The sequence below is a fragment of the Hemibagrus wyckioides genome, linkage group LG09, assembly GCF_019097595.1.
Source record: "Hemibagrus wyckioides isolate EC202008001 linkage group LG09, SWU_Hwy_1.0, whole genome shotgun sequence".
Classification (NCBI taxonomy): domain Eukaryota; kingdom Metazoa; phylum Chordata; class Actinopteri; order Siluriformes; family Bagridae; genus Hemibagrus; species Hemibagrus wyckioides.
In genome coordinates this window covers 5,948,431-5,963,341 of record NC_080718.1, presented here as the reverse complement: position 1 = coordinate 5,963,341, position 14,911 = coordinate 5,948,431, and the positions used below count along the sequence as shown (strand labels likewise).

The window sequence follows — 14,911 nt, the reverse complement described above, 5'->3', positions numbered from 1 at the left end:
ACATCTACACATATACACATCTACACAACTACACATATACACATCTACACATCTACACATCTACACATCTACACATCTACACAACTGCACATCTACACAACTGCACATCTACACAACTACACATCTACACATCTACACAACTGCACATCTACACAACTGCACATCTACACATATACACATCTACACATCTACACATATACACATCTACACAACTGCACATCTACACATATACACATCTACACAACTACACATCTACACATATACACATCTACACAACTGCACATCTACACAACTACACATATACACATCTACACAACTACACATCTACACAACTACACATCTACACATCTACACATCTACACATATACACATCTACACATCTACACATATACACATCTACACAACTGCACATCTACACATATACACATCTACACAACTACACATCTACACATATACACATCTACACAACTGCACATCTACACAACTACACATATACACATCTACACAACTACACATCTACACAACTGCACATCTACACATATACACATCTACACAACTGCACATCTACACAACTACACATATACACATACACAACTACACATCTACACATATACACATCTACACAACTGCACATCTACACAACTGCACATCTACACAACTACACATCTACACATATACACATCTACACATATACACATCTACACAACTGCACATCTACACATATACACAACTGCACATCTACACATATACACAACTGCACATCTACACAACTACACATATACACATCTACACAACTACACATATACACATCTACACAACTACACATCTACACATATACACATCTACACAACACATCTACACAACTACACATATACACATCTACACAACTACACATCTACACAACTACACATCTACACAACTACACATCTACACATATACACATCTACACAACACATCTACACAACTACACATACACATCTACACAACTACACATATACACATCTACACATCTACACATATACACAACTACACATATACACAACTACACATATACACAACTGCACATCTACACATATACACATCTATACAACTACACATCTACACAACTACACATATACACATCTACACAACTACACATCTACACATATACACAACTACACATACACATCTACACATATACACATCTACACAACTACACATACACATCTACACATATACACATCTACACAACTGCACATCTACACATCTACACATCTACACATATACACATCTACACAACTGCACATCTACACATATACACATCTACACAACTACACATCTACACATATACACATCTACACAACTACACATCTACACATATACACATCTACACAACTGCACATCTACACAACTGCACATCTACACAACTACACATCTACACATATACACATATACACAACTACACATCTACACATATACACAACACATCTACACAACTACACATATACACATCTATACAACTACAACTACACATCTACACAACTACACATCTACACATATACACATCTACACAACTACACATCTACACAACTACACATCTACACATATACACATCTACACAACACATCTACACAACTACACATATACACATCTACACAACTACACATATACACATCTACACAACTACACATATACACAACTACACATCTACACATATACACAACTGCACATCTACACATATACACATCTATACAACTACACATCTACACAACTACACATATACACATCTACACAACTACACATATACACATCTACACAACTACACAACTACACAACTACACATACACATCTACACATATACACATTTACATATCCACACATCTACACAACTACACATATACACATCTACACATATACACAATCTTCACACATCTACACAACTGCACATCTACACAACTACACATACACATCTACACATATACACATCTACACAACTACACAACTACACATATACACGTCTACACACATACACAATCTTCACACATCTACACATATACACAATCTTCACACATCTACACATATACACAATCTTCACACATCTACACAACTACACATCTACACAACTACACATCTACATAACTACACAACTACACATCTACACAACTACACATCTACACAACTACACATCTACATATATACACATCTACACAACTGCACAACTACACATCTACACAACTACACATCTACACATATACACAACTACACTTCTTCACGTCTACACAACTACATATCTACACAACTACACATATACACAACTACACATCTACACAACTGCACATATACACATATACACAACTACACATCTACACAACTACACATATACACAACTACACATCTACACATCTACACAACTACACATCTACACAACTACACATCTACACAACTACACTTCTTCACATCAACACAACTGCACATCTACACAACTACACATATACACGTCTACACATATACACAATCTTCACACATCTACACAACTACACATCTACACAACTACACATCTACACAACTACACATCTACACAACTACACATATACACAACTACACATCTACACAACTACACATCTACACAACCGCACATATACACATTTACACAACTGCACATATACACAACTACACATCTACACAACCGCACATATACACATTTACATATCCACACATCTACACAACTACACATCTACACAACTACACATCTACACATATACACAACTGCACATATACACATATACACAACTGCACATATACACATCTACACAACTGCACATATACACAACTACACATCTACACAACTGCACATATACACAACTACACATCTACACAACTGCACATATACACATTTACATATCCACACATCTACACAACTACACATATACACATCTACACATATACACAATCTTCACACATCTACACAACTACACTTCACATCTACACAACTACACATCTACACAACTACACATATACACGTCTACACATATACACAATCTTCACACATCTACACATATACACAATCTTCACACATCTACACAACTACACATCTACACAACTACACATCTACCCAACTACACATCTACACATATACACAATCTTCACACAACTACACATCTACACATATACACATCTACACAACTACACATCTACACAACTACACATCTACACAACTACACATATACACATATACACATCTACACAACTACACATACACAACTACACATATACACATCTACACAACTGCACATATACACATTTACATATCCACACATCTACACAACTACACATCTACACAACTACACATCTACACATCTACACAACTGCACAACTGCACATCTACACAACTACACATACACAACTACACATATACACAACTACACATATACACAACTACACATCTACACATCTACACAACTACACATCTACACAACTACACTTCTTCACATCTACACAACTGCACATCTACACAACTACACATATACACGTCTACACATATACACAATCTTCACACATCTACACAACTACACATCTACACAACTACACATCTACACAACTACACATATACACAACTACACATCTACACAACTACACATCTACACAACTACACATCTACACAACTACACATCTACACAACCGCACATATACACATTTACACAACTGCACATATACACAACTACACATCTACACAACCGCACATATACACATTTACATATCCACACATCTACACAACTACACATCTACACAACTACACATCTACACATATACACAACTGCACATATACACATATACACAACTGCACATATACACATCTACACAACTGCACATATACACAACTACACATCTACACAACTGCACATATACACAACTACACATCTACACAACTGCACATATACACATTTACATATCCACACATCTACACAACTACACATATACACATCTACACATATACACAATCTTCACACATCTACACAACTACACTTCACATCTACACAACTACACATCTACACAACTACACATATACACATCTACACATATACACAATCTTCACACATCTACACAACTACACATCTACACAACTACACATCTACCCAACTACACATCTACACATATACACAATCTTCACACAACTACACATCTACACATATACACATCTACACAACTACACATCTACACAACTACACATCTACACATCTACACAACTACACATATACACATATACACATCTACACAACTACACATACACAACTACACATATACACATCTACACAACTGCACATATACACATTTACATATCCACACATCTACACAACTACACATCTACACAACTACACATCTACACATATACACAACTGCACATATACACATCTACACAACTACACATACACAACTACACATATACACAACTGCACATATACACAACTACACATCTACACAACTGCACATATACACATTTACATATCCACACATCTACACAACTACACATATACACATCTACACATCTACACAATCTTCACACATCTACACAACTACACATCTACACAACTACACATATACACATCTACACATATACACAATCTTCACACATCTACACAACTACACATTTACATATCCACACATCTACACAACACATCTACACAACTACACATATACACATCTACACAACTACACATACACAACTACACATATACACATCTACACAACTGCACATATACACATCTTCACATCTACACAACTGCACATCTACACAACTACACATCTACACAACTACACATCTACACAATCTTCACACATCTACACAACTACACATCTACACAATCTTCACACATCTACACAACTACACATATACACGTCTACACATATACACAATCTTCACACATCTACACAACTACACATATACACAATCTTCACACATCTACACATATACACAATCTTCACACATCTACACAACTACACATATACACAATCTTCACACATCTACACATCTACACAATCTTCACACATCTACACAACTACACATATACACGTCTACACATATACACAATCTTCACACATCTACACAACTACACATATACACATACACAACTACACATATACACAATCTTCACACATCTACACAACTACACATCTACACAACTACACTTCTTCACATCTACACAACTACACATCTACCCAACTACACATCTACACATATACACAATCTTCACACAACTACACATCTACACATATACACATCTACACAACTACACATCTACACAACTACACATCTACACATATACACATCTACACAACTACACATATACACAACTACACTTCTTCACGTCTACACAACTACATATCTACACAACTACACATATACACAACTACACATCTACACAACTGCACATATACACATATACACAACTACACATCTACACAACTACACATATACACAACTACACATCTACACATCTACACAACTACACATCTACACAACTACACATCTACACAACTACACTTCTTCACATCAACACAACTGCACATCTACACAACTACACATATACACGTCTACACATATACACAATCTTCACACATCTACACAACTACACATCTACACAACTACACATCTACACAACTACACATCTACACAACTACACATATACACAACTACACATATACACAACTACACATCTACACAACCGCACATATACACATTTACACAACTGCACATATACACAACTACACATCTACACAACCGCACATATACACATTTACATATCCACACATCTACACAACTACACATCTACACAACTACACATCTACACATATACACAACTGCACATATACACATATACACAACTGCACATATACACATCTACACAACTGCACATATACACAACTACACATCTACACAACTGCACATATACACAACTACACATCTACACAACTGCACATATACACATTTACATATCCACACATCTACACAACTACACATATACACATCTACACATATACACAATCTTCACACATCTACACAACTACACTTCACATCTACACAACTACACATCTACACAACTACACATATACACGTCTACACATATACACAATCTTCACACATCTACACATATACACAATCTTCACACATCTACACAACTACACATCTACACAACTACACATCTACCCAACTACACATCTACACATATACACAATCTTCACACAACTACACATCTACACATATACACATCTACACAACTACACATCTACACAACTACACATCTACACAACTACACATATACACATATACACATCTACACAACTACACATACACAACTACACATATACACATCTACACAACTGCACATATACACATTTACATATCCACACATCTACACAACTACACATCTACACAACTACACATCTACACATATACACAACTGCACATATACACATCTACACAACTACACATACACAACTACACATATACACAACTACACATATACACAACTACACATCTACACATCTACACAACTACACATCTACACAACTACACTTCTTCACATCTACACAACTGCACATCTACACAACTACACATATACACGTCTACACATATACACAATCTTCACACATCTACACAACTACACATCTACACAACTACACATCTACACAACTACACATATACACAACTACACATCTACACAACTACACATCTACACAACTACACATCTACACAACCGCACATATACACATTTACACAACTGCACATATACACAACTACACATCTACACAACCGCACATATACACATTTACATATCCACACATCTACACAACTACACATCTACACAACTACACATCTACACATATACACAACTGCACATATACACATATACACAACTGCACATATACACATCTACACAACTGCACATATACACAACTACACATCTACACAACTGCACATATACACAACTACACATCTACACAACTGCACATATACACATTTACATATCCACACATCTACACAACTACACATATACACATCTACACATATACACAATCTTCACACATCTACACAACTACACTTCACATCTACACAACTACACATCTACACAACTACACATATACACATCTACACATATACACAATCTTCACACATCTACACAACTACACATCTACACAACTACACATCTACCCAACTACACATCTACACATATACACAATCTTCACACAACTACACATCTACACATATACACATCTACACAACTACACATCTACACAACTACACATCTACACATCTACACAACTACACATATACACATATACACATCTACACAACTACACATACACAACTACACATATACACATCTACACAACTGCACATATACACATTTACATATCCACACATCTACACAACTACACATCTACACAACTACACATCTACACATATACACAACTGCACATATACACATCTACACAACTACACATACACAACTACACATATACACAACTGCACATATACACAACTACACATCTACACAACTGCACATATACACATTTACATATCCACACATCTACACAACTACACATATACACATCTACACATCTACACAATCTTCACACATCTACACAACTACACATCTACACAACTACACATATACACATCTACACATATACACAATCTTCACACATCTACACAACTACACATTTACATATCCACACATCTACACAACACATCTACACAACTACACATATACACATCTACACAACTACACATACACAACTACACATATACACATCTACACAACTGCACATATACACATCTTCACATCTACACAACTGCACATCTACACAACTACACATCTACACAACTACACATCTACACAATCTTCACACATCTACACAACTACACATCTACACAATCTTCACACATCTACACAACTACACATATACACGTCTACACATATACACAATCTTCACACATCTACACAACTACACATATACACAATCTTCACACATCTACACATATACACAATCTTCACACAGCTACACAACTACACATATACACAATCTTCACACATCTACACATCTACACAATCTTCACACATCTACACAACTACACATATACACGTCTACACATATACACAATCTTCACACATCTACACAACTACACATATACACATACACAACTACACATATACACAATCTTCACACATCTACACAACTACACATCTACACAACTACACTTCTTCACATCTACACAACTACACATCTACCCAACTACACATCTACACATATACACAATCTTCACACAACTACACATCTACACATATACACATCTACACAACTACACATCTACACAACTACACATCTACACATATACACATCTACACAACTACACATATACACATCTACACAATCTTCACACAACTACACATCTACACAACTACAAATATACACATTTTTCTGATTTTTTTCCTCATGTGTAAAGCATTGCTGCAGACGGACGAGTCCAGATCAAGATTCTGTAAGAGTTGGATTAAAGCGCTGAGCTAAAATAATCCGATTAAAGGGGATGTAAACAAGTGTGTGTGTGTGTGTGTGTGTGTGTGTCAAGCAGAATTTGCCATAAAAAAAATAAAGTGGAAAAATATTCATATATATATATATATATATCAAAAAACAGATAAAAATCAAAAAACAGAAATACCAACCTCAAGCTCAATTGAGGTAAAGAATTTTCAGGTAAATCATGACGCGAGGCATCTTTCCAAACTTCATTTAAGAACAGAGGTTTGATTCTGTGAATTAAAAACAAGCTCAAGCTCAACTTACCAAAACGCTCAGTCTCATTCATCACTTATTCATCTAATTAAAACACGTCATCATGCTGTAGACCATACACTAGCTAAGTGGTTGGACCTCTGATCGTCCAGCCACTGAAGATGATGAAGATGATGAAGGTTGTGAGTTCGAATCCCAGGTCCACTGCTGGGCCCCTGAGCAAGGCCCTTAACCCTCAGTGGTATAAAATGAGGTTATGTAAGTCACTCTGGATAAATGCCGGAAATGTAAATAAAACATTATTTCTTTGTGAATTCTTGTTTATTTGAATTGTTTTCATTTTAACCCGAGAGGGTAACTAGTCAAAGCCGTTATTCATGCTTGTTGTCATGGTTACATTCCAAGACGTTTACAGGGTGGATTTAAAGCCGTGATTAAGACTCGAGTAACTGATCACACACACGGAAAACACTGCTAGAGGATCCCCAGGATTTCTTACAAAGCCTGAAAAATACCAGCAGGATAGATTTCCCCCTTAATCTCTGGGTGCCTTTTTAAATCTCTATATTCACGTTTACATAGAAAACAGAATTCATGAATGATTATTTTATCATGTTTTCCAAATATTACTGTAATTCATAAATATTAATATTGTGCTTTTAGTTAAATTAAAACATTTTCTCATAAAGAAATTCACGTTTTGATCACTTTCAGGTTGTTTCACAATTTTTTAAATGTAAAAAAGATTGAACTTTCTGATCATTTTGTTCCTTATGATAATGCAGGAGTATCTGATATCCCCAACTCGCCTCGCATGTGTAGGGCGTGTTGCACTAATCTGCACTGGACATTTCTCAACACACTTCCTTCATAAATACTCCAAATTTTTGAAATGCTCTCGCCATTCACTTTCAGCACCACCGTAAACACAAGGTCAGAGAGGTCAACCTGCTACACCCCGGCTGTGTCAGACAAGGCCGGCTATTTTAAGCACCAAAATCCGAAACGTGGTGTCCGTCTTCTTGTCCGGTCTCCACTCATCCCTCCCTACATCCCTTCAACCCTTCACCTTATCCGAATCCCGGTGTCCTGTTGTGTTGTTGCCATGGTGTTCTGACTTGTCCTCCTTCTTTTGGATTCTCTTCTGGAGCCACAGTCTGGCCTTGGAAACATCCACCAGGCTGCGGACGAACAAATTCCAAAAACGTTTCATGGAGTCCCGGAGGGGAGGCAGGAGAAAGCACAAGCTGCCGTTTACCTTCAATGTTCAGTCTGTGGGAGCGTGTGAGGTTGAGGGTTGAGGAGGAGAGGGGTAACAGGGGTAGGAGGGTGGCCAGGGTACATGGGAGGGGAGGGGAAATTTAGGGGGTGGTGTGTGGCGTCAATGCCTGGACTCTTCCCTCTCGTTAAGTGTGTTATGGAGATAGCGGACGAGGAGACGGCGTGGATTTGTGGTGGACGACTTGTTTATGTGCGATCAGTTGGGCTAACTCCAGGGGCATTAAGACGGAGTGGATAAGGATACACGGGGTTGTTTTGGGAACACGTGGTGTCTAAATTACCTTTCTCCCTCAGGAATGACATTCCCCGGGACCACAGGAGGTGTTAGTGACAGATAAGAGGCGCCTGGTGACAGTAAACAGACACGGTGCTGATATCAGATCCACTGATGCACACGACGTCTCACTTCCCATTGAATTTATCAGGAAAGAGGAACGAGTGACACGACATAACAGACACAGAAGCCAAGACAAAAATGGCAGCACTTCTCTCTCTCTCTCTCTCTCTCTCATGTTCGGTTGCTCTCGTCTTTCTCCCTCTGTTCCACACTCAGGTTTGCAGATTCCAAAGAAGGAGGTAAGCGTGTGCCCGAGCGCCAAGCCTCACACTAATAAATCTGAAAACACGAGCAGGCCTCTGGCAGGAAGCAGCTCAGACTTCAGCACACTTCATTCATCTGTGTCTCTAAAAACACACACACACACACACACATACACACACACACACACACACACACACCGTCTCAGCCAGAGACCCAAAGATGTTGGCTGGTCTTGGCTTGCTCTGTGTGGCATCAGACCATACAGATAGATCATGACGTTTCCCGCTTTCCCAGAATGCACTGCAAATCTGGGGATGAGTCTCACAGGAAGAGACTCGAGATTCATCCAGATGAGTGATGTTTATTAAACACAAGCATTGTTAAAAACGTCGACAAACATCATGAAGTTGCGGCTATTTTAATATTAAGTTACTAATTTGTGGCTTGAGTTGAATAATGTCATATTCACTACATGGGCCAGTTATTTATTTATTAGTTTGTTTGTTTGTTTATCTGAGTTGAGAGTTTTTCAGTTCTGTGCAAAAACCAGAAGATTGTGTGTCTGAGTGTGTGTGTGTGTATGTGAGTGTGTGTGTTTGTGTATGTGAGTGTGTATATGTGTGCGTGTGTGTGTCTGTGTATGTGAGTGTGTGTGTGTGAGTACGTGTGTGGGGGGGGTATATATATATATTTTGTGTGTCTGTGTGTGTGTGGGGGGGGTGTATATATATTTTGTGTGTGTGTGTGTGTGTGTGTGTGTGTGTGAATATGTGTGTGAATATGAGTATGTGTGTGTGTGTGTGTGTGTGGTCCAATGTGTCTAGAGTTCCTCCTCACTTCATAATCTTCAGCTCCTACCTGCAGTACCTTTTTACTGTCTGATGGATTGTAGACAAACTCTCCACTTCACTGTGTATATGAAGAAGAATCGATCTCAGAAAAATGCAGCAGAGATGCAGTTCACTGGAGTCTCTGGTGTGTGTGTGTGTGTGTGTGTAGCTTAATTTTTCTGTTAGCTCTGGTCTTATTAAAAAATAACCAGCATTTCTCCTCAACTTAGCAGCTCCAAAGAGACTAGAGGACAATGGTCTTTCCGGAAGCCTGGAGAAAGATCTAATCACAGACCAGAGGAACCCCAAAACCACGATGTGTCGCGTATCAGTGTGTGTTTTTACAGCTTTTCTTTCTTTCTCATATGTTCTAACAGAAGAATTACGAATCCGATCCTGAGATGTTTGTTCCTGAAATCTGCAGCCAAACCGGGAACATGGTGAACATTCGCCTGATTTACTGTCCCGTCCTTCCCGTGTTGAACTTTAAGACGGTGTCCATGGTAACGGTCAGCTCCGTGGAAACACGCATGTTTCCCTTTCCAGCGCAGTGCTTAAGTGTGATGAATTACAGTAAACAGCGCCCTTCATCTTCTGAGCTTTTAACTGCGCTGACACTTTTCTTTTTCCAGGATGGGAAGTGAGGGAGAGACTGTTCGGATTTCAGCCGGAATGGGAGATCAGGATGGACGGAGCAGGAAGGAGGGTTTTACAGGGAGTCGATGAAGAAGTTCAAGCTGAAAGAAAAGGTTCCTCAGCAGTTTCTTCAGAAGATTTCGTGGATCTTAGCTAAAGCAGGGGAAGCTTTAAGGATTAAATAGAATGAGCAAGTTATTTATTCACCAGTTTGTATGGATTTTTTCCAAAAGTTTTTCTGAATAATGATGATTTGATCATTTGTGTCATTTTGTTAACACTACAGGAGACAGGTTTGTTTGTTTGTTTGTTTGTTTGTTTGTTTGTTTGTTTGTTTATTTATTTATTCTTTTTTTCTATTTATTTTATAGATATTTTATCTATCTATCTATCTATCTATCTATCTATCTATCTATCTATCTATCTATCTATTTTTCATTTATTCATCCATTTATTTATTCATTTATTTATTCATTTTTTTTATTCCTTTATTTATTCATTCATTCATTTATCTATTTATTTTTACTTATTTGTTTCGCACTATGAGTTTTTTCTGCAGAAGATGAAGGAGATGTTTAATGTGTTGGTTCACATTCAACATTAATGTTGTGTTAATGAAATACACTGAAAAGTAAATCTGAAGTAATTAATGACACCATTAACGATGTGTACACCATTATACATTATAAATACTGGTGACCTTCCTAAACATTTCCAGCTGCTACACAACCATCTTAGCTACATGTTTTTAATATTAATAGCATAACCTACTGAAAACTGAAAAAATAAATAAAATTCGAAGGGAAATCTGATTCCACATAACGACTGTAAATTCTGAGATCTGACACGCGAGTGTGTTCTTACGCTCTGTATGAGGATGAGGATGACGTAGAAGGCCGTGCAGATCTGCAGCAGATGTGAGCCGCCTGCAGCGTAACGTTTTAGCACTTAGCGCACAAATACCTCACTGTGTTTAGTGATTTCACAAACAAACACCAAGACACACTGCAAACCCTACAGACCTTCTCAGGCATCTCAGTCATGCATACAACGCTTCTCCAAACTGAAGCTAGCGCTCCTGGTCTGGATTTACCCTCATTTACAGCTCAGAGGCTTCGGAGGTCATGAGGAACCCTGAGTGTTGATTGCAGTCCAGATGACGGAGCGTGCAGTCGTTGGGTTTGATTAGCAGGATTCAGTATTCAGTAGGATTTCTGATGAGTTTAAACTCACTGAAGGTTGTAACTTAAACCCACTGTTCAGAAGCTGTAGCCTGTGGGATTGTGGGATTTCTGAACCCTGTGTTCCTCATCATGTAACTGAAGCCAAGCTAACTGAGCAGCAGTGTCCTGGCTCCATGTCCATTTATTATTAGTTAGTGATAAATTAATGAGATCAGCAGAGACGCAGCCGACCGCTTAAACCCAGGAGCTTCATAATTAATAAAATGGTTCATAATCTCTCTCATAGTCTCTCTCAGAGCAAAACAACCATCAAGTCGGCCAAGAGGAAGCTGCTGATCCGGCACTAGGCTTTAAAACTGATGAGAAAGGATGAAAATAATAATTACTGGTAATATTTTGGCATAAAAGAATCTGAATATGTCACTTATCTTAACTAAGTCTTTTCTGCTGTCAGATTTAACTGTTTAAAAATCTCTTTTTTGATGAAGTGACAAGTTTGATTTCACTTTATCACTACACCCTCACGGAGAGACAGTGTGTGATCATCTGTCCTGCTCCACAGGTTTGAGGTGGACCTGACTGGATGAACCTTTTGTATTGAATACAGCAGATACAGCAGCAGAAGTTCCTCGTCCTTGTGTATTTGTTGTGTTTGATTTCAAATTTTGGACATTTTTATGCATTTCGCGTCTGACAATCTCAATCTGCAGCTTTTAACTTTATTCCAGAGGATGTTCCTGATGTGCATTTTCAAAGATATAAAATGTGGTAAGAATTTTATGGGTGTGGACGAGGAGTCAGGAGGTCAGACCAGGTGAGCCGGAATATCCAGAGAGGGATGGACGCATGACAGATCGTTTAACCTCCTGTTGTCTTCTAATGACAGATCCTCTGGCCTTTTGCCCCAAGTTAGGCTTTAACAATTCTTCAGTAACTGAAATGTAAGCAGTAACAGCCAGTCGGTCTGCTGGTGTGTAGCAGCAATGTGTAAGAATTCAGGAATTCAGAAAGCGACCCCGCCTCAGAGAGCCGACGCCCTCCAGAACCACCGGGGACGAAACGACCCGCTCTGTCCATTACAACACCAGATGACAAAAATATCCACAACAGGTTTTGTAAACACAGAATACTGATACGTCTGAATGAAAAAACACAAATTGTTCCTGAAGTCTGAGTGAAAATGTCGTGAAAAAAAATTGTCTTATTTTAATGAGTTAAACTATCAAACTGTAAATATTATAAAGATGAGATCTTTCTAGAAAAATGTCGTGACATGGCCAAAAATCAGCAAATAACGTGAAGTGTGAATAATAATAATAATAATAATAATAATAATAATAAAGGAAAATAATTTAAATTGTTTAAATCTATTCTTAAGTCTAAGAGTATATTAGTTAGTAAGCAAACAAATAAAAAATATATACATTTAAATGAACTGGTATTAAGATGGAGAAGGCTTCAGATGGCAGTGTGTTTTATCTTTCATACATAATTTCACTTAAAATAAAAGATTTAAATTATTTTTGTAACTTAAACAATTTAAATAAGTGAATTGTGAGTGAAACATTTACATGCAAAGTGAAGTGTGTAAAAAAGACCTAAGAAAATTTTACATTACACTAATTCACATGTAAACAAAATGTTTTTTTATTCCTTTAAACTGA

General features: G+C 37.6%; 1 protein-coding gene across 5 annotated transcripts in view; it reads right to left on the bottom strand.

The window, feature by feature from the left end:
- The window catches only part of ppp1r13ba (protein phosphatase 1, regulatory subunit 13Ba), a 42,827-nt gene that overhangs the window by 27,186 nt on the left and 730 nt on the right, over positions 1 to 14,911 (bottom strand). For 3 of the 5 annotated variants that reach the window (XM_058398190.1, XM_058398193.1, XM_058398191.1), the window contains exon 1: positions 9,845 to 10,060. The exons of 1 other annotated variant lie outside the window; for it this stretch is intronic. In XM_058398190.1, coding sequence (XP_058254173.1) covers positions 9,845 to 9,988 — 144 coding nt within the window. In that variant the 5' untranslated portion in view covers positions 9,989 to 10,060. Of the gene's footprint in view, positions 1 to 9,844; positions 10,062 to 14,911 lie in introns of those variants that run through there. One more of the 5 variants, XM_058398195.1, reaches the window with a different exon arrangement.